Consider the following 22,998-nt stretch of genomic DNA (forward strand, 5'->3'; position numbering starts at 1 on the left):
TGTCAGGAAGAACAGATGCCCAAGGTATGGACTTTGAGGCAATACGTAAGATTTTCTGGAAAAAGCTACACTTGTTTCTGGAAGGAAAATACTGTCAATTTCAGGTACTTCCCACAGTTTCATTAACAAGAGCTTAACACAGAAACAGCTACTTGTTCAATAAGTTTATTACTGTCTTTATCTGAAAAATCTTCATAGAAATTGTGGTTTGGTTTATTAACTCTCAGCAGCCCGTTCCTGAGCTCTAAGGAAGCTTGCCTTCTTCTGAGCTACCCGGTCTTTCTTCTGGGCAAGTGACATTTTGGGACGGTTCCACCTACAGAACAAGGTAAAAAGAAGAGAAAGGGACATAAATTTTAAAAACCATAGCGAAAGAGAATAGAGAATATTTAACTTTGAAAAAGACACCCTTTGTAATAAAATGGAGGTCAAATAATCCCAAGTCCAATACCTGTTCTCTTCCTTAGTTAGCCTATTAAAAAATGCAGTAATTGACAGTTACAATGTACTGGGACAGAATGGGCCACCTCGGTAGCATCCAAGGCTAATACATTTCTATCACCACAATTACTTTAGCAAACCTGGTTCCCCTCACCTCTGCAACATCATGCAGAGCTAGTGATCGAGTTTGCACAACTTCACTCAGAGTCTGAGCGAGATGAAACAAGGCAGGAACCCCTCCCAACCTCTTTCTCTTCAAAAAACAGTAAAACACATACCTCTTCTTTTTAACTTCTTTCTTAGGCTTCTTCTCATACACTGGATTCTCTCGTATTGCAGCATGAGCCTTCTTATACATCTCCTCCATCTGAAACAAAGCAAAGCAAACAGTACTTGGTTTCATTTCATATGCCCTAAACAGTAATAAAACACACTATTCTACTGCTTGCTCTATTTTGTCCTTCTAAGCCAGATTCTCAAAAGGAGCTAAACTAGGTCAATATTGGTATCTTTTTGTAACCCATCTTTTCCTAAGAAAGTCCCAGTTTTTACCATAAGCAACATGAATTGACACTGTTCACAAAACATAACAATCTTCCTCAAGAAAAATTCGCATGTATTTCTAAATAATTCAGCTATACTTCATGAGTCACTCAAGTTTAAAGCAGACTGTTTTCTGTAGAAACACGTCTTATGCTCATTTAAAACCATCTGACCTAAATTCTTTCATTCAAGTATGGATACATGCCAGCATTTAAGATGTCAAGATGAAAAATATACGGGCTAACAAGCAACTGCCAAATACAGCTCTGTCCTCCCACGTTCCCCATATGTCTATTTCCCACTGATTTCTGATAGGTCTTTTCAAAAGTTACTCCCAGGATCCCACACCAGGAAGCTCTTGATCTACTACCACAAATCACCAGTATCTGGCAGCAGTATCAGGCCCCTGTGGAATCAGAAAGAGGCCCAAATTTCCCTAGAAAACCGCTGTCCAATTAGAAACATTAATGAGAATTTTGTTCTAAAATTCAACAAAAAACAATGCTGCAACTCTCTGAAGTGTTTTAATACCCCCAACCCAAATGACTACTGATCACATGGAAGATCAAGTCAGGAAGAGAAACTGTAAAATGTGTGAAATTCAGTAACAATTACAGCCTTCCTGAAGAATGAGTCAAGGTAATCCAGGTCTCTAAAACTACTCATTCCATGTGAGTAAAATGCAATTACTGGGCTTCCCTGGTGGCGCAGTGGTTAAGAATCCACCTGCCAATGCAGGGGACACGGGTTCGAGCCCTGGTCTGGGAAGATCCCACATGCCGTGGAGCAACTAAGCCCGTGTGCCACAACTACGGAGCCTGTGCTCTAGAGCCCACGAGCCACATACGCCTACTGAAGCCCATACGCCTAGAGCCCGTGCTCCGCAACGAGAAGCCACCGCAATGAGAAGCATGCACACCACAAGGAAGAGTAGCCCCCGCTCTCCGCAACTAGAGAAAGCCCGTGTGCAGCTACAAAGACCCAACGCAGCCAAAAATAAATTTTTTAAAATGCAATTACTACATGCATTTGTATAAAGCTCATTAGCAAAGGAAAATAATGCAAAAACAGAAAGTGATCTTTCCCTCAATTATAACTCTATTTTAAAAATAATTTTCAGACATAGGTATGCCAAATACAAAATATGCAGCAACAGAAAAAACCTAATAAAAACAATTACTTGCTATATATCAATTTACATATAATTCTGTATTTGTAATACGTTTATAATAATCTGTGATTTTTGTGTTCTATGCCTTCACTATCGAAACTCGCACTGTCATCATCAATTACCCCAACGTATTAATAGAGAGCGCCCTGAGACTCCACTTTAGGGGTGATAAACTTTGCAACATTAAACTGACTTTTGAAAACACGGGTCCCTTCACTTTTGCAACATCACACAGAACTAGTGATAGAATCTGTACATCTCCCTTTTTGTGTGCATGCCTGAGACACTGAGAAAGTCCAGAACATAGCACTTATCTGCTAAGAATGAAGAAAGAACCTTTTTCCCCATGACCTCAAAATGAGTGAAGTCTAGTAACTAGCACCTCGTATTGGAGTAGATTATGACCACATGAATGAAATTTATAAATACAGAACAGCCAAATGCATAAAAGCCACCAAAGGCTTTAGATCTGGATGCCTGAAGCCTGCCATCGTTCAGCATCTAAAAGATTCCTAAAAGCTTGTTGACAAGTCCAGCTCCTCCTAACAGTATCTTGTCTGACTTTTAACCTACCCTAGGTCCAACATCCCAATTTCATTTTAACATGCCCATATTCAACTTTTAACTGTTAACCTGAAATAAAACTGTATTAACATACCCACTCAAAACAGGTAGGAAACCCGGTTCTATAAATTTACCAATACAGGTATTTTTAGTTAAATTTTTACCATGTCTGGAGTTACGTTGTTCTTTATGTATTGAGAGAATTGTTTCTTGTAAGCATCTTCATCTTCTTCAATCAGGTAACGCATATAATCTGCAACGTTCTGCCCCATGATGTGCTTTCGGTGTACCTCAGCATTGAATTCTTTGCTTTCTGAATCATAACCAGGGAACCGTTTGGTACTGAAATAAAGTTTTCCATGTTTTAGTATATATTGGTTGAAATCAGTTCCCTAGAAGGAATTCATTTCAGTAGCTGCCATCAGTCCCGTCTTGAAACAATTAATTGCATCATATGCAACCAAAGGACCAACTACTGACTGCTCAGTTAGTGGGACATCATCATTCAGCAGCTAATTTTTGAACTCCAGGATAGAAAATCATGCCACAAGCACCTTTAAATACCATTAAATGAACCAAGGCCACTATATAGTTCTCCTTATTTCATAGCAAAGGACAGCCTACACTCTTATTTCCAGTTGAAGGTTTAAAAATTCATGTCTTTTTCTCAAACTTTTTTCCCCCCTAGAGTCCATATTTCCCCATAACTCAGTAAACAAATTTTCATTCTGAATTAACCAAACAAAAAAAAAAATAGGGGGAGTACTGGTGGAATCAAGTTGCTCATTTCTAACCAAAACTTAGCCACACACAAAGGTAGTGGTTTCAACACTGGCTCTTCCCTTTATTGGCTCTAAAACCTTGGACAAATAATTTTACCCCGGAACCCCAGTCTCTTCATTTATAAACCATGTTACAGTTCCTTCCCACCCTGCCAGGTTCCCTTTGCACAGTACCCAGCACATGGCAGGTACACAATGATAGCTACTATTACTCTAATTGGTTCAGTTATCTCCACAGCCCAACCAGTTAGAAACAGTGCAGTACTGGAGTCCAGGCAACGAGGCCCTGAATACTATTATTACCTGTGAGGGATAGACAAGCCTCCATCGACAGCTCCCTTCAGGGCCCCAAAAACTTTATTCCCAGTAGTAGTCCTGGCAAGCCCTGCATCCAAGTAACAGGTGAAGGCACCAGGTTGACCATCAATGCTTTCAACATTGTATTCATCTCCAGTCACCTCGACTTGGCCTTCATAAATTTTGTCCATACCAAACCTATTAAGAAGCTATTAACAAAGAAGCCAATCTAAATGCTTGTTAGAATATATTCAAACAACAATATCTCAAAATTCACAACTCTAATGACCTGACAAAAAATTTCCTTCCAAATCACTTTTTCTCTTTATCCCAATCTGCTTTTAAATATCAATTTTTAAATGCCACAAAATTTCAGATATCCAATTTTACCAACAAGTGTAACTGTTTAACAGTTTCTGAATCTGCTACATTGTCCATACCTGATTTTTGTAGCAATCAATAAGGACATAATAAATTTCTTATATATTTACTCAAGGGAAGTAATCTCCACCTTTCCTCAGTCATATTTAGCTATAATTCAACAACCAAATATTGTCATAGGCAGTTTTGTTTGACTTCATTACAGTATTACGAGTAGGATCCTGTGCTGAAGAGAACACCTTTTGTGGCTCTACCCTGCCACTGTATTATGTTAACAGGTGCCACTACTCTGCTAGTTATCTATAGTGCCTTTGCCCCAAGATGCTCATATAAAAGACAATGTCCCAACCCAAACATGTTTATAACCAGTGAAGATGTGGGTCCCCAACAATGATGCATGCTTAACAATTCCACTGCAAAACAAGGTCAGAAAACAAAAACAAGGTAAGGTCACATTTTCATTTCCTTTTATAGGAAATGTTGCCACCCAAAGGCAAAGATTATTAAAACAAAAATGAATCCCCCCACCAATGCCTACCCCCGCCTCAAAAGCTTAAGGCACTGCTTCTCAAAATTTAGCATGCATATAAATCACCTGGACACCCTATGAGAATATAAATTCTGAAGGTGTGGGGTATAGTCTGCATTTTTAATGTACGCTGATGGTGAGATCTACACTTCTGACTAGATCTGTCCAACAAAATAGTCACCAACTAGCCACAACCGGCTATTCATATTTAAGTTAAAAACTCAGTTATCAGCAGCACTAGACACATTTCAAGCACTTAATAGCTACATGTGGCTAGCGGCTACCATATCAGACAGCACAGATTACAGATATCCATCAATGCAAAATAATTCTATTGGTCTAGATATACCCAACAAATGGGAGAAAACAGAAAAAAAGGCTTCCCCAGATTATAAAGTACATCTCTGTCTTAAACAATGTATTTATATAAAATTATCTTCCCTGGTGATGCCCTTATAAGCCACAGGGCAACAGGAGGCACTCCTCTCTCCCCACAGCTAGCTGAAGGTGTCTTATCCATGTGTGAACCATCTATGTTGCAGACAACTCCAGTGAGCTAATTCCAAAATACATCACTTAAAGTAATCTTGTACATACCCTGCGTGCCAGCAGCAGGCCAGTACAATATGCTGCAGCATAATTTGTCAGGCCAACCTTCACACCATACTTCGGGAGTTCATGAGCATAAGCTGCACAAACTATCATATCTCCTTCTATACGGGCATAAGCAATCTACAATAAGAGAAAAAACAGGTTAGTAATCTGTTTTCACTGTTTTGTGGATTACTTCCTAAGTGCCTTCTTTTTCAAAAGATTTAACAAAAAAACAGACACAGATCTGCATCACTTAAGATCTTTGTTAAACCCACTCACCTTCAACGATTATGGCCTGGTCAACTACAGAAGGTAGGTTTATGAGTTTGTGTATGTTTGACTAATTTCACGGTACATAAGTCTCAAATTACCACAGACATCGAATATTAAAATACCTTTGGAATAAGTTATACTGTAGTTCCTTACTTCTGAGAAATACTGAAAAGACCTTGAGCTGGGAAAGCTGGTGAATTAAGGAGGCACTTTGAAAAATCAAAAAGGAATCCCTGATTATTTCAAACACCTTTTAAACTAAGCATATCTAAGTCCAACAATGTTTCAGAAAACCTAATATTTAGTTATCTGAACTTAGGTATGGAGGAACAGATTGCCTTCACAACCAACAAATTAGTCTGCCCAGAAAATAAATGTGCCTGTCTCCTCCAAATCTCAAGTACGAAAAGTTTTCCTAGTTGTAAAAGCCCAGAAAACTACCTTCTAGGAGCAAATTGCCACTTTCTGTAAGTCTTTTACGTGGGAGACACCTTCATAAGTATTTACTAAAACCTATTTTGAACAGTAATCAAGAATAAAAACAATCTTAAGAGTCTAATTTAACATTCACAACTACCTACCTCTTCAAAGTATTAGATAAGTGAACTCAGTCCACAATAAATTCTATTATCTTACTGGAATTGGAATGGGCAAGAACCTTCTACTGGGTCTCAAATTTACCCTCCCACCCCCACAAAAATAGCACAGTGCCATGAACTTCTCTAATCCCCCCCACCCCCCCCCACCAATTAGAAAGTGAATGGAATTAAACTGGGTCAGGATTGCCAAACAGCTGATCCTCAGAGTATTTTTTACAGTACCAATTTCCCAGGCTCCAACTTCAGACCTACTAAAAGAACTACTCAATGTTCTTTGGAGTGCCAGGCACTAGACTAGATGAACCTAATGCATACGTTGTGTTTTGCTCCCCGAGTACAACTTTTCTACCACAGTGAGGGCAGAAGGGGGGGTGGAGGTTACCATCCATTACTTGCATCTAGAATACAACTTACCTGACAAATGATATCTCTGTTAGTTACACGAACTATCATTCTGTATTTGGGTGTGTTGTACTTATTTTTATCTTGAATTACCAATCGTTTCCGAGCATAGTAGTCAGTTTTGCCCTCTGAAAAAAAAAAGTAATTTAAAAAAGTCTATTCCAGTACAAAGCAGATTCTTTTCATGTCGTGAACATGAAAACCTGACCATACCTCGCCGTCTTCTAAATTTCACTTGGTATCTCTTGAAGTAGGCCTTATTCTTGACAACTTTAACAAACCCCTTTAAGATAAAAAAATGTTATTAAAACTTTGATAAATGTTTTAGCTTCTGATACTTTTGACATTTGTGTTAACTGTGTAACAAAATAACACTTAAACTTCAAAAGTGAATCCAGACACAACCATCACTTTCTCAAATCTGAAGTCAAGAATCACTTTTTCTCCTACTTTCCATGTCAAGACTGACAGTTTCATAAAGCAAAATAAAAATGAATCGGCAGGAAAAATGGAATGAGAAAACATACAAAATGCAGGCCAATTTATTATATTCACCAGATATAAAACTGTCACATTGATTTTAAATTCTTAAACTTACTCTCAACTTTTGTTCCCTATTGGACCAGGAATAATCCTAGTGACCAACTTTGCAAAACACCGTTCAAGACAGCAATCTTGCAAACATCAATCTGTTCTTAATACTGTCCCATTTCAAGAACCTAATATTTCCCTCTTTCCACAAATGTTTTTCAAAAGCCTAAATTACTTGCCACAAAACATAACTGGCCAAGGATATATTCAGCAATTACTCCCGATTAAAACAACACTGACCCCCACCAACTAAAGCAACACCCACCCGAAGAATCATTAAAAAGCGAAGCCAGCGACGATATAGAGAAAGAGGCAGGCGACGCATACCAAAGTAAATGAGCTTCTTTTCGGGGCCCAAAGACCCCACAGCCTCCAGGTTCTACTGACGGTTGTGGCTTAAAAGCCACTTCGTCGGCCCCAAAAACACAGGTTTTCCGAGCAACTTGCCAGCCCCGACGCTCTCCCAGAAAACCCACCAAGCAGTCATGGGTGGAGCTGGGTCCGAGGAGCTGCAGCCCGTCTCCACTCAGGCATCCCCCAGCTAGTCTGAGACTGACTCTACGCAATCTCCTCGTCCCGGCCGCCTGCCGGTGCCCCCTCTGCCGGGCCAGCACTACCCCTGCCGTTTGTCTACTATACTCACCCCATCCCCAATCCTCTGCCCCAACTCCCCCTCTTCTTCAACCCCTCCCCCCGCCCGCTTGTGCGCCGTGGCAGCCATTAAGGCCACGCTGGGAGCTGCAGCCCGACCACGGCAGAGCCGGCAATCTAATGGCATCCGATCCCTGCACCGCGCCAGATGGAACCTAGGCTGCCTTTAGGACAAGGAGAGAGAACCCCCGTGCATCTGTAGCCCCGAGACCGAGATACACACTCACCATCCTGTAGAACAGAAGCTCTAGCCTCCACCGAGCTGCAGAAACAGCACGGCTCCGGGGGGGGAAAAAGGCCGCGGTGCGTGCGCAGGCGCAGTATGTAGCGCCGACGCTCACGCCAGCGACGTGTGGAAGAGAGACCCGCCGGCCTCCTGGCATGCAGTACTCCACCCCCTGCTGGTGGGAGGACCGATGCTGGACTTCGCCTTCCCGAAACAAATCTTCAAAGTCGCGGAGTCCCAATCTCCTGACTGGTGATCCGACAGGGAAGGGCGGTGATCAGTAGCAGGGAGGATTGTAAAATGCTTTCACTTTCCTATGCTAGGAAGTTGTTTCATAACAAACATTATTACTTTTGTAAGCAAGAAAAAAAAAAGTTTAAAAATTAAATAGAATGAATTAGCTCTAGAGCCCCTTTGCCCCCTCCTTGACTACTCCTCCGGGTCCAGAGCATGCAGATTCCCCCTCAGGAAGCCAAGCCTGGGTTAGGGGCCTTCCCACAGCACCTTTGTACCTGTCTCAGCCTACCCTAGATTGTAAACTCCCTGAGGGTGGGCCCTGCTGTCAAGTTCACCTTTGAATCTCCAGCATTTAGCACAGTACTCACATTCAGTAAGTATTCGGTATTTGTTAAATGGTAAAAAAAAAAAAAAAACCTACTACTGTCTCCCTCCATCGTCTTCCCTGATCCCTGACTGCCTTATTCCTTTTCCCTCCCTCCATCACTCTCATCTAGTCAACATAACTTTTTTCTAAGTCCTTTTTTTCATTCTTTTAAAACTAATTGCAACTTAAGAATTCCCTATTCTCCACACAGAGACTGAGAAGAACCAATCAACCAACCCACCAAACAAAAAAGCACCTCAAGAAACAGTATTCCCTCACCCGACAGTATTTCAAAGGTGGTCTTTGGGCTATTGCATGGGAATTGTTTGGGTACTAGGTAAAATGCAAATATCTGAATATTCACCACCCTTAGTAAATCAGACTGGCTGGCTTGGGGACTGGGAGTCTACAGTTTATATTTGGCCTTAATCAAGCCAAGCCAAAAGGTCTCAGGAACGTAGAAAACAAATTCTATTTTCCCAATATTGGAATTTACTGACTCCACCAGGAAAAAAAGACAAATTACATACTGGCACAGCAATTTAAAATTTACCCATCCTTAGAATGAATTTTAACTCTGTACCCCCATCCTCCAATGATTTAAGACTGCTCTTGGGACATGAGTGTGTATAAGTTTAACCTAGCAGGAAAGAATCAGCATGTAAACTGCTCAGTGTCAGAGATGGGAGAAGGGTCTGCTGAACAGAATGACCAGATTAAGTGGTTCCAAAGAACTGCCACTTGAAACAAATCAGAATCGTGAGGCCAGTTTCCTCTGGTTTCAATTTGTAACTCCTTTTATAACCAGAAAAATTTACATTGAGTCCACTCTGGCCAAGGTCTACAAAGCCCTCAAGGAGAAAAGCTGAAACATTCCTCACAGGCAAGTGTGGTTCCATCTTTGTCGAGTGGCTTTTGGAAATGTAAAGAAAGAGGAATACAATTTGTGTTTATAGAAAGTACATAAGACCTTCATTTTGGTAGTCCATCAAGTTATTAGCCTACAAAACATGCCACTTGTCTTGGTCAGGCCCTGCTTACATTGCAGGTGGAATCGTCAAGAGGGAAAGTCTACCTGGAAATAGGTCCAGCCCTAATTTTTGCACGTTGTAGGGCAAGGGTACATATGAAGGCCACATACCATTAACCTGAATATTTGGATGTTATGAAGCAAGCTAACACACAATTAAATGTTTTATTCTTCTTATCTTGCTTCTTCTTACCTTATAAACCTTTATAAGAACAAAATTAAAATATGTGAACCTATTCCCTTTGGTTGCAGCTGGGGGGTTGTGGCTAGCGTGTCTGGCTCAGCCAGTGCAGTTGGTGACACCAGGAACCAGGGGGAACTTGTCCAGCATCCTCGACCAACATAATCTTGTTCAAGTAGTAATACTTAAAAATCACAGTAATGGGACAAGTCAGTTTTGTGTGCCTCCTGATATCATGCACTGAGAACACAGTCTAATTTAATTGTCTGATACATGATGAAACTGCAAACAAACCTAGATTGAGGGATATTCTACAAAGTAACTGTCTGCATTCTTCAAAAGTGACAAAATCCTGATGGATAAGGAAAGACTAAAGAACTATTCCAGATTAAAAGAGACCAAAGTGACATGACAAACTTCATGCAATGTGTGATCCTAGACTTCATCCTGGACAAGAAAGGAAAAAAAGAAAAAGGAAGGTTTTTTATTTCTTTTGTACGAAGGACATTCTCAGAACAATCAGTGAAATTTGAATGGAATCTGTGAATTAGATGGTAGTAATAGATCAATGTTAATTTTATTTTGATAAGCACACTATGGTTATATATGAGAGTGTTCTTATTTTTTAGGAAATATACTCTGAACTATTTTGGAGTAATAGATATTATTTCAGCAACTTACGCTCAACAAATGACTCAGAAAATAATTACATTTGTGTGTATGTACACATATACATACATGTAAAGAGAAAGAAAATGATAAGGCAAACATTAAAATGTTAACAGTAGGGAATCTGGAAGAAGGGTATATGAAAATTCTTTGTACTGTTCTTACAACCAATCTGTGATCTTGAAATTGTTTCAAGATAAAAAATAAAACATTGGGAATTCCCTGGTGGTCAAGTGGTTACGACTCGGTGCTTCCACTGCCCGTGAAATACCTGGTCGGGGAACTAAGATCCTGAAAGCAGCACGGTGTGGCCAAAGGGGAAAAAAAAAAAAATAGGGAAATTATTAAAAATAAAACATTGATTCCTGTTAGAAAAGGAAATATTTCTTTTATTATTTGAAATGAAAGCAAACTCAGTTTTACCAAATAAATCAGCAGTTTTTAGTTCTGGTAGTGATTATTTAACAACAAAATATGGAAAGTTTTCCCATATTTATTTTCCCATATATGTTACCCATATATTATGAATTTGAGGTACCTACCTACTGCCCTGATCAGCTAGTTCTTTATTGAAACCACCATAATTATGATCAAAAAACATCTTAAGTTATCTCAAAATGTTTTTTTGCAATTGTTTTTTATTAAATCATGATGATGACAGATTTTTTAATATTTTATTTATTTATTTGGTTGCGCTGGGTCTTAGTTGCAGCACGCGGGCTCCTTAGTTGTGGCATGCAAACTCTTAGTTGCGGTATGCATGTGGGATCTAGTTCCCTGACCAGGGATGGAACCCGGGCCCTCTGCCTTAGGAGTGTGGAATCTTAACCACTGCACCACCAGGGAAGTCCCTGAAATTGGTTTTTGCTTTACATGACCTTATGGTTATACACTGAAGGATAGCAAATAGGTAAACTCCTTTATGGTTGGATCCCCTCTTTTGATATCAACACATGAGAAACATTTTAAACCTGTATTTTTTTTGCCACACTGGTTGGCATGTGGGATCTCAGTTCCCACAGTGGTCCCTGCAGTAGAAGTGCAGAATCCTAACCACTGGACCGCCAGGGAAGTCCTGTAAACCTGTATTTTTATCTAGGAAAAAAATAATTAGTCTTCAATGAAAGAATAAACTTTGTTTCTTAACAGGAAAATGTATAAAGCTATGATTTTTATAGGACTGAAAGTCAACAAAATATCAAGGACAATCAAACATAATTAAGATTGAGCATGTCTGGGTGTTCCGTTCATAGGCTATTTATGTTTGAATGACTAATAAGATAAAGACATACAAAATTCATAAATTATAATATATTTATTCCATAAAACTTCCTTTTTATCTCTTCATTTCAGCAAAATCTCTGTGTTGTCATCATCAAGATAGCTCATCATTTGTGTTCTACATAGAAGAAGGCCAAATTGGACAACTTTTCTTGGGTCATTGTGGTTCTTGAATAATTTTTATTAATTTCAATTTGGAGAAACTTTGCTATGCTGAAGCAAGAGAAACTGGAATTTTAAATAATGTTCATAAGGCAATACTTAGATTTGGAAATGAACCGGATTTTTCACATATCACATTCAAACAATATAATGGTATCATATATGATAAATTCTTGTTTTCAATAGAATACAATAGAAACTATTACCAGATATTTTGGTGTTATATAAACCACTGCCAGTTTTATTGCAATTTTCTCTGTCTCTTACAATAATATCCACATCCACCCAAGTTTTGTTATTATTCTTACAATATTTCAACGATGGGGTGTAATACAGGAAAACTAAAATAGTAGTATGTTGCTCAATTTGTTCAAATGTCTTTTCAATCAGACTATATACACTGACCTATTAGGGTCAGAAAATAATCTCTATCGAAATTAGGTTTAGGTTTATTTGTACATGTTTTCTTCTTCACATTCATGCAAACTTTTCCGTTTCCTTCTTCTAATTTCCTTATATTTCATTAGAATGTCACATTTGTTGAATATTCCTCATGCAGTTTCATTCAATTTAGAAAAAAATTTGTCTACAATTTTCATATTTTTAAAAATTAGATCTGTTTGGGGTTTGAACACTTGTACTATGATTAAAAGCAAGTGATACTACATATTAAAAAATTAGATAGCACAAATTTAAAATTCACTTTTTTCTGCCAAAGACTGATTTGCTCATTATTTGAGCACCTTCTGTCGTTTCACTTTACTCTTCTACAACCTCTCATGTCTGGTCTAAATCAAATCTAACTTTTAACACAATGAAAAACCTCTGGAACCAGGAACTGGAACATAAAGATAAGCAAGAAATTGGAGGCTTGGCTTTACTCAGTCATGAAACTTCGTTATTCCAGAATCTTTTGTGTTCACATTATCACAAAGAAAGGATTCAACAAGTTAATTTGTTTTTTTGTCTTTCCTAAAAAAAATTTCCATTACTCAAATCCTCCTGTACTCCAAAGCTGTATCTGTTTCAAACGTTAACAGCAGCACAAACCTAAAACCTTCATGACATTCAGACACAATTGCCTTTTGTGTCGAGGACACGGCACAAGAAATGTGGAACAGCAATTCCCTGGGGCCTGGAAGGTGTTCATTACCAGGGCAGATGCTTAGAGCTTCTGGTGAGAGCTAAATGCCGAGTCCTAAATGACAGAGGCAGCCATAGCCACGCATTCCTTGATAAATTTACTTTCCTGTGTGTTTGTGATATGCAGGGTTTTATTAAGTACAGGACCAGGGCAAGGGGCCTGGCAAGGGCGCCTCTTGCCTGGATTAAGGGGAGGTGCTTTCTGGAAACATCACAACCACCGAAGATCACCTGACTTGAAATGTCTGAGCTCCTCCCTATTGGCCTGTTCTTCCGGACTGGCCTCAATGACTCACACTTGATTGGGAGGGTAGTGAATGGGGAATAGAAAGGGAGTTGGAGGATTTCTACATATACGTTAGAAACAGCAAACATCTACTGAGACTTTACTAAGTGCCAGAGTCTATGCTAAACGTTTACTACATTTTCTCATTTAATCTCAAAACTGCTTTAGCAGTAGTTCATTATCCCCATTTTACAGATGAAGAAAAGGATCCCACAGCCAATCACAGTGGAACACAGGGATTTTTTGAATCTAAGCCTGCCTTAAAACTGTACTAAAATAAGGACCTTGTACTCTAAAAAAATTCATAAATGTGTATATTTGACTTTGGAATATATTCCCTGATGTATTTTTGTTTGACTAAGGGGTAAACATTCTTTGGCTTAGACTAACGACAATTAACTTTGTTTAAAAATAAAGGTGAAACTGCAGCTAGTAAACTGTTGTCATCTTCTAAGTTATCAAAATGAACCTGAACTTCTGAACTTTCTGAAACTTCCAGAAAATGAAGACTTAACAAAATTCTGATCAGTTTGAACTAAGGAATGTAACTTGTTCACTAGATGAAGCCCATATTATTAGAAGTAGGAGAGAAGCCCTTTAAGCTAAAGAAGACAGTCTCAGGACAAATCTGAGAAGTCCAGAACCACTGTGTTAGATGCTTAGTTAATACATGAAAGTCCAAAAACTTAAATGATTCAGTAATATTTACATGTTTTCCTGGAGACTAGATTTATAGTAAGTTATTAAGAAAAAGTTTGAATGTCTAGGGATTGCTAAACTTTAGAGGTCAGTGCTGCTTTCAGGGCAGTTATCACATACCTGCTCACCTAATAAAATCTATTACTGCCACAAAATCCATGGAGGTATGAAATTAGGGGAAAGAACCTACCTGGGAATTAAAAGTATGTGTCTTCTTCTTTCCTGGAATCATCAAAATTAACTATAGTCTTATTTCGCCAGTTCTTCAAGGCTTAAAATATATGACTAATGACAAACTCCATACATCCTTTTGAGATTCCACTTGTTAAATGACACTAATAATATTTGTCTCCCTCTTCAGTTACTTCGGGAATATAAGGAGGACCCAAGGTACACACAAGAAAGCCCACCAAGTTCTTTGGGAGAAACAACATAAATTATTGTGGCTGATTCTCCCCTTACGACATGACAGTAAAACCAGCTTCTGGATTCTCCCTATTTCCTGAGTCAACTTCTTCAAGGAAATATTGCTAACAAAAAAGGTGTAATTAGATCTGTTACAGACAACTTCAAAGTGATGGTCATAACGTTCTGAGTCATTCCTGTATTTCTGTGAGGGGTCAGCATCTTGAAGAGTCTGTGATTAAAGGCACAGTGTCTTGAATGGCACTTGGTACTGGCATCATAGCCATTAGATGAGTGAATACTCAGAATGACTCTAGGAGCTCCAATGGAGGGCAGGACAAGTACATGTAATGTACTTGCTATAGAGCAAATAACACCAAAAGCCTTATAGTTATACTTGATGCCTCTCTTCTAATCAAGTTCCACATCCATACCCTGGTGGTGGCTGTATTTTTTTTTTTTTTTTTTTTGGTCACACGACATGGCTTGCAGGATCTCAGCTCCCCAGCCAGGGATTGAACCTGGGCCACGGCAATGAAAGCCCAGAATCCTAACCACTAGGCCACCAGGGAACTCCTGTGGTGGCTGTACTTTTATATATATATGTAAATAAAATATCTGACCACTTCTCATGCCCTGGTCTAAGCTACCATCATCTGTTACCTGGACCATTGCATTAACCTCTTAGCAGTTCTCTCTGTTTCAAACCTTGCACTCCTACAATCTATTCTCCACACAGTCAGACTGATCTTTTAAAAGTATGTCAGATAATGTCACTTCTGTCCTCAAAACCCTTCAATGGCCAAAGTTCCCGCCATAGCCTATGAAGCCCTACAGGGTCTGTCCCTGCCCCTATGTATCTCTGACTTCATCTCCTCTCATTCCATCCCTGCCTCATTCTACTCCAACTTACTGGCCTCGAAGCCATGCCTATCTTGGAGCTTTTGCACCATTCCCTCTCTCTTGATAGCTCATCCCCCAGATATTCATGGGATGTGCTGCCTTACTTCTTTCAAGTCTCTATTCAATTGTCTTCCTTTCAGAAAGGCCCTTCTTAACCACTCCATCTAATATAGAACACTCCATCACTCTCTATTCCCCATAGACTGCTTTTTCTACAAAGCATTTATTACCACCTAGCAATTATCAATTTATTTGTTAGTTTTTTAATAATCTATCTGCCCTCCCTATAGCAAGCCCTCCCCTTAAGGAAAGGAGGGACATTATCTGTTGCAATCACTGCTGTGTCACCAGCATGAAGAACAGAACTTTGTATGCAATAAATTGAATGATAAATAAAATGAGAATAATATCATGATAGGCACATGATAATCTCTGATCATTTATTCTGATTATCCCATTTATCAATTGGTATGTAACAATCTACCTCAAAACATAGAAGCTTAAAATAATAACATTCATTTATTTTGCTGTGAATCTGTAATTTGGGCAGGTCTCAATTTGGACGGCTTAGCTCTGGTCCATTTGGCATCAGCTAAAGGAGCTCAACTGGGGCCAGAAGGATCCACATTCAAGATGGCCCATTCACATGGCTGGTAATTTGGGCTTGCTGTTGGCTAGGAGCTTGGTTCCTCTCCATGTGGGCCTCTCTATGACTTCCTCGCAGAATGGTGACTTGGTTCTTAGACAGAGTTCCAAGAGAACAAGGTAGAAGTGCATGACATAGTGTGATTTCTACAGTACTCCACTGGACGAGGCAGTCACAAAGGCCCACCCAAGAGGAAAAGAGGCATGGACTTCACCTCTTACCCAGTAAGTGGCATGGTTCTAGAAGCACATGTAGAATGGGAGAGATTGTTACAGACATCTATGAAAAATACAATATTCTAGGGACTTTCCTGGTGGTCCAGTCGTTAAGACCCTGTGCTTCCACTGCAGGGGGCAGGGGATCGATCCCTGGCTGGGGAAGCAGCGTGGCCAAAAACAAACAAACAAACAAACAAAAAAATAATCGTCTATTCTAATTAAACCAATTTTTGAGAAACCATAAAATAATTATAACAAAAAATATATTGGTGTGTATGGAACTGTGCCACATAATAACTGTACGTTTTGGGGGCTCATGTTACAAGTTATGCTTAGAGTATCTCAGAAAAAGAAATATTCAATTTCTTTCTGGTCTTCACCTCTGGTCCTACCTTCTGTGGCTCTTTTCCAGCTTCTATAACCAACTCTTTAAAAGGAACTTCAACCAGGACTGAATTCTTGCTCTTTTCTTTCCTCTACTATTAAAAAAATATATTAAATAAAATTTAAAATAGCAATTAAAAAGTCATTAAATGTATTCTGACCACACATCCCAAACGTTTTCTTAACTGTCTTCATTTTCAAATATTCCTTCTTTTGTGTAGTTGGATACGCATGATTGTTTGTCTTTTAATTTTACGTGAGGTATTTTTTGATGTTTATAAGTTTACAGTTGATTATGGGTAGTTTGGTATTGCTTGCAGTGCCTCTGTGCACCAGAAGGAGGACTGCACTCAGAAAGCTGCCAGAGGGGTTTCCCTGGTGGCGCAGTTGTTGAGAATCCGTCTGCCAATGCAGGGGACACGGGTTTGAGCCCTGGTCTGGGACGATCCCACATGCCGCGGAGCAACTAAGCCCATGAGCCACAACTACTGAGCCTGCACTCTAGAACCTGTGAGCCACAACTACTGAGCCCACATGCCACAACTACTGAAGCCCGTGCGCAGCAACAAAGACCGAACGCAGCCAAAAATAAATAAATAAATAAATTTATTTAAAAGAAAGAAAGAAAGAAAGAAAGCTGCCAGAAGATCAAGCTGTATTTCAAGGGAGAAAAGTCAGTAGGGAAATGAACAAATGACTTGCTCCTCTCCGTCCAAGTGTACCTGAAGGAGGGCACAGCTACTGGCTACTGTCCCAAAATATGGGAAGTACAGGAGGAGGATGCAAATGAAAAGCTGGGGGAAGTTTTTAAAGATTCCTCTATTTCCACTAACGGCGGGGCAGGAGCAGGTCAGTTTTAGGGTTTGTGCATGTGTGTCTGTGTGTATATTTCAGGTGGGGTAGGGAGGATAGGGAGGAATGTCTCAGGGAGAGAACATGGGTAATGACAGTCGGTAGGTGTCAGTAAGCAACTTCACAAAAAAACAAAACAAAAACAAAACAGGAAGTAAGCACAGGACTTCATAGATATTATACAGTTCATATCCATGTGCACTTCTATGTTTGGCCCTAAAATATGAGATGACCTATATGTGTGCCACAACTGTCCTTTGTATTTCAATCTTCTATAATACATAGATGGACATTCTGCCTCCAGCACAGAATTGACTGTATCTCCTAGGCCCACTGTCTCCTAATTTTTGCCCCATCTCTTTAACCCATTAATACCTTCTGCCACTCTTTGGTTGAGATAAAGACCAGCTTAGTGTGGGACACCTTTTCAAGAATATCTGAGGTTCAGTTGTAGTGACTTTGTATGTTCTGAAGATCTTAAGTGACTGAATCACTTCTGGGATAACTTTAAATTTGAAACCACCAAACCAGAAAGACTCCAGACCATTATGGGCCCCAGGGCCAGGGTAGTGTCAAAGAGGGAGAATAGGCTTTAGTATCTGCACAATGTTCATTAGCACCGCAGTCATTGAATAGACAATTAGTATTTTCTCAATTTCGGTAAAGTGTTATGTAAATGCAGCTTCGAGACCTGTTCCCTCACCCTACCTTCCCCCCCTAGAAAGCTGCCTGTCCCAGGCCCCTGCCATGTAGGAATCCTAAATCCATCACTAGTTCCTTATCTGCAATGACCCAACAACATTTGGCTTCCTGACTTGGCTTGATGATTAGTCTCATCTTCAGTTTTTGAGTGGGTGCAATTGAGAGTCTTTGAACTTTGCTAAACTTCAAGTCTCATACAACCAATGTAACTGCAGTGTTTACACTGGAATAACAGGTTCTGATCAGCATTAGTATGGGTACTTAAGTGTAGTTTTAACTTCTTTGCTTTTAGTTCACTGTGCATACTTTGGCCATTTAATCATGGAAGTAATCATTAAAACATGGTGCTATCCCAGTCATAGTGAAGTAAAGGCCCAGTCCAAAAAAAAAAAGTCTAAAATGGCTCTTTGCTTTATTTTTTTTAATTTTTATTTTATATTGGAACATAGTTGATAAACAATATTGTGTTAGTTTCAGATGTATAAAATGGCTCTTTGGCTTAAAACCACAAGTATAAGAATAATTTTTTATCTGCCAAAAGTATAAAATTAACATGACTTTCTAGACAGAAGACTTAAAATTTTGCTGTTACCATTACTTGACACATTTGTTAATGAATCATAAGTCCTTTTTCCCAGAACAAAGTAAGTTTTTTCTCTATAACAGAGTAGATAACTTTTTTTTTTTCCTACCAGAATTCTTCTCAAAGAGAGCACTTGAGAAGAAAATATTTGGTTAAGGTGCTGGTGTGAAGAGTGAGATCCCAAGGACATGTTCAAGCAACAAGCTTGCTAAATTGCTATGCAGAAAGCCAGGTGAAGAATTTGCTTTGCTTCTGGAAGGGAGTAGGATAGATGAGAGAGAATAGAAAGCAGAGAGAGAAAAGTGAAGCTTTCTATGAATTGACCTCTCACCATGATCCCACATATCTTCAGCGAAGTCTACTAAAATTCACAAAATGTTGGTGGAAGTGAATTTCTTGTGAAAGCTCATGAAGGGCTGAGTTCTGGGAAGGCATTAATGAAAGAGGAACAAAAACAGCAAGGCCCAAAATATGAGCTAAAGGCAGAGATGGCCACGAAATCAGAAGCCACTGGGAAGTAACAGAAACCTTGATTAGGACATTGTATTTTACAGATCTCAGAAACTGAGGGGTAGACTTCCGGGAAGATGGCGGAAGAATAAGAAGTGGAGATCACCTTCCTCCCCACAGATACACCAGAAATACATCTACCCGTGGAACAACTCCTACAGAGCATCTGCTGAACGCTGGCAGAAGACCTCAGACCTCCCAAAAGGCAAGAAACCCCCCCACATACCTGGTTAGGGCAAAAAAAAAAAATAAACAGAGACAAAAGGATAAGGACGGGTCCTGCACCAGCGGGAGGGAGCTGTGAAGGAGGAAAAGTGTCCACACACTGGGAAGCCCCTTCGCGGGTGGAGACTGCGGGTGGCGGAGTGGGGGAGCTTCGGAGCCGCGGAGGAGAGCACAGCAACAGGGGTGCGGAGGTCAAAGCGGGGAGATTTCAGCGCAGAGGATCGGGGCCGACCGGCACTCACCAGCCGAGAGGCTTGTCGGCTCACCCACCGGGGCGGGCGGGGCTGGGAGCTGAGGCTCCGGCTTCAGTCGGAGCGCCGGGAGAGGACTGGGGTTGGCGGCGTGAACGCAGCCTGCAGGGCGTTGGTGCACCGCGGCTAGCCGGGAGGGAGTCCGGGGAGAGGCGGGGTCTGGACCTGCCGAAGAGGCAAGAGACTTTTTCTTCCCTCTTTATTTCCTGGTGCGTGAGGGGAGGGGATTAAGAACGCTGCTTGGGGGAGTTCCAGAGACGGGCGCGAGCCGCGGCTGAGGGTGCGGACCCCAGAGACGGACATGGGACGCTAGGGTCGCTGCTGCCGCCACCAGGGGGCCTGTGTGCGAACACAGGTCACTGTCCACGCCCCCCTTCCGGGGAGCCTGTGCAGCCCGCCACTGCCGCGGTCCCGGGATCCAGGGACAACTCCCCCAGGAGAACGCATGGGCGCCTCAGGCTGCTGCAGTATCACGCCGGCCTCTGCCGCCGCAGGCCCGACCCGCACTCCGTGACCCTCCCTACCCCCCGGCCTGAGTGAGCCAGAGCCTCCGCATCAGCGGCTCCTTTAACCCTGTCCTGTCTGAGCAAAGAACAGACGCACTCCAGCGACCTACACGCACAGGCGGGGCCAAATCCAAAGCTGAGCCCCTGGGAGCTGTGAGAACAAAGAAGAGAAAGGGAAATCTCTCCCAGCAGCCTCAGAAGGAGCGGATTAAAGCTCCACAATCAACTTGATGTACCCTGCATCTGTGGAATACATGAATAGACAACGAATCATCCCAAATTAAGGAGCCGTGTGGATGAAAGGCTCTTGGTGCTGCAGCCAGGAGTTAGTGCTGTGCCTCTGAGGTGGGAGAGCCAACTTCAGGACACTGGTCCACAAGAGGCCTCCCAGCTGCACATAATATCAAACGGCAAAAATCTCCCAGAGATCTCCATTTCAACGCCAGCACCCAGCTTCACTCAACGACCAGCAAGCTACAGTGCTGGACATCCTATGCCAAACAACTAGCAAGACAGGAACACAACCCCACCCATTAGCAGAGAGGCTGCCCAAAATCATAATAAGTCTACAGACACCCCAAAACACACCACCAGACGTGGACCTGCCCACCAGAAAGACAAGATCCAGCCTCATCCACCAGAACACAGGCACTAGTACCCTCCACCAGGAAGCCTACACAACCCACTGAACCAACCTTAGCCACTGGGGACAGACACTAAAAACAACAGGAGCTACGAACCTTCAGCCTGCACAAAGGAGACCCCAAACACAGTAAGATAAGGAAAATGAAAAGACAGAAAAACACACAGCAGATGAAGGAGCAAGATAAAAACCCACCAGACCTAACAAATGAAGAGGAAATAGGCAGTCTACCTGAAAAAGAATTCAGAATAATGATAGTAAAGATGATCCAAAATCTTGGAAATAGAATAGACAAAATGCAAGAAACATTTAACAAGGACCTAGAAGAACTAAAGATGAAACAAACAATGATGAACAACACAATAAATGAAATGAAAAATACTCTAGATGGGATCAATAGCAGAATAACTGAGGCAGAAGAACGGATAAGTGACCTGGAAGATTAAATAGTGGAAATAACTACTGCAGAGCAGAATAAAGAAAAAAGAATGAAAAGAACTGAGGACAGTCTCAGAGACCTCTGGGACAACATTAAACGCACCAACATTCGAATTATAGGGGTTCCAGAAGAAGAAGAGAAAAAGAAAGGGACTGAGAAAATATTTGAAGAGATTATAGTTGAAAACTTCCCTAATATGGGAAAGGAAATAGTTAATCAAGTCCAGGAAGCACAGAGAGTCCCATACAGGATAAATCCAAGGAGAAATACGCCAAGACACATATTAATCAAACTGTCAAAAATTAAATACAAAGAAAGCATATTAAAAGCAACAAGGGAAAAACAACAAATAACACACAAGGGAATCCCCATAAGGTTAACAGCTGATCTTTCAGCAGAAACTCTGCAAGCCAGAAGGGAGTGGCAGGACATATTGAAAGTGTTGAAGGAGAAAAACCTGCAACCAAGATTACTCTACCCAGCAAGGATCTCATTCAGATTTGATGGAGAAATTAAAACCTTTACAGACAAGCAAAAGCTCTACAGCACTACAACAACTGCTAAAGGAACTTCTCTAGGCAAGAAACACAAAAGAAGGAAAAGACCTACAATAACGAACCCAAAACAATTAAGAAAATGGGAATGGGAACATACATATCTATAATTACCTTAAATGTAAATGGACTAAATGCTCCCACCAAAAGACACAGATTGGCTGAATGGATACAAAAACAAGACGCATATATTTGCTGTCTACAAGAGACCCACTTCAGACCTAGAGTAACATACAGACTGAAAGTAAGGGGATGGAAAAAGGTATTTCATGCAAATGGAAACAAAAAGAAAGCTGGAGTAGCATTTCTCATATCAGACAAATAGACTTTAAAATAAAGACTATTAGAAGAGACAAAGAAGGGCACTACATAATGATCAAGGGATCGATCCAAGAAGAAGATATAACAATTGTAAGTATTTATGCACCCAACATAGGAGCACCTCAATACATAAGGCAAATTCTAACAGCCATAAAAGGGGAAATCGACAGTAACACATTCATAGTAGGGGACTTTAACACCCCACTTTCACCAATGGACAGATCATCCAAAATGAAAATAAATAAGGAAACACAAGCTTTAAATGATACATTAAACAAGATGGACTTAATTGATATTTATAGGACATTCCATCCAAAAACAACAGAATACACATTTTTCTCTAGTGCTCATGGAACATTCTCCAGGATAGATCGTATCTTGGGTCACAAATCAAGCCTTGGTAAATTTAAGAAAATTGAAATTGTATCAAGTGCCTTTTCCGACCACAATGCTATGAGACTAGATATCAGTTACAGGAAAAGATCTGTAAAAAATACAAACACATGGAGGCTAAACAATACACTACTTAATAACGAAGTGATCACTGAAGAAATCAAAGAGGAAATAAAAAAATACCTAGAAACAAATGACAATGGAGACACGACGACCCAAAAAATCTATGGGATGCAGCCAAAGCAGTTCTAAGAGGGAAATTTATAGCAATACACTCCTACCTTAAGAGACAGGAAACATCTCAAATAAACAACCTAACCTTGCACCTAAAGCAATTAGAGAAAGAAGAACAAAAGAACCCCAA

The 22,998-nt window shown here is 40.5% G+C and overlaps 1 protein-coding gene and 2 non-coding genes across 3 annotated transcripts; all 3 read right to left on the minus strand.

The window, feature by feature from the left end:
- Positions 1 to 149: 149 nt before the first annotated feature.
- On the minus strand, positions 150 to 8,151 carry RPL5 (ribosomal protein L5). The gene is made up of 8 exons (XM_022553423.3): positions 8,046 to 8,151; positions 6,790 to 6,859; positions 6,589 to 6,704; positions 5,306 to 5,440; positions 3,805 to 4,007; positions 2,884 to 3,061; positions 720 to 808; positions 150 to 316 (listed from the first exon to the last, which is right to left on the minus strand). Exons 1-8 carry the CDS (start codon positions 8,046 to 8,048, stop codon positions 217 to 219), a joined length of 894 nt encoding a protein of 297 aa, XP_022409131.1. The 5' UTR covers positions 8,049 to 8,151; the 3' UTR covers positions 150 to 216.
- On the minus strand, positions 502 to 634 carry LOC115801909 (small nucleolar RNA SNORA66). Its single transcript, XR_004022265.1, has one exon. It is a non-coding gene; the product is annotated as a small nucleolar RNA SNORA66 (small nucleolar RNA).
- LOC115801908 (small nucleolar RNA SNORD21) lies at positions 3,134 to 3,229 on the minus strand. Its single transcript, XR_004022264.1, has one exon. It is a non-coding gene; the product is annotated as a small nucleolar RNA SNORD21 (small nucleolar RNA).
- Positions 8,152 to 22,998: the final 14,847 nt, after the last annotated feature.

Source organism: Delphinapterus leucas, chromosome 1 (assembly GCF_059928025.1).
Source record: "Delphinapterus leucas isolate spDelLeu-1000000601 "Yukka" chromosome 1, BTC_Dleu_Yukka2, whole genome shotgun sequence".
NCBI lineage: Eukaryota > Metazoa > Chordata > Mammalia > Artiodactyla > Monodontidae > Delphinapterus > Delphinapterus leucas.

What these genes read in the sequence shown, in the direction of transcription:
- RPL5 (XM_022553423.3), bottom strand. An exon ending in ACAGAGATATCATTTGTCAG is followed by an intron (nt 5,441 to 6,588) that starts GTAAGTTGTATT and finishes CTCTTATTGTAG; the next exon opens with ATTGCTTATGCCCGTATAGA. An exon ending in GGCTTGTCTATCCCTCACAG is followed by an intron (nt 3,062 to 3,804) that starts GTAATAATAGTA and finishes ACTTTATTTCAG; the next exon opens with TACCAAACGGTTCCCTGGTT.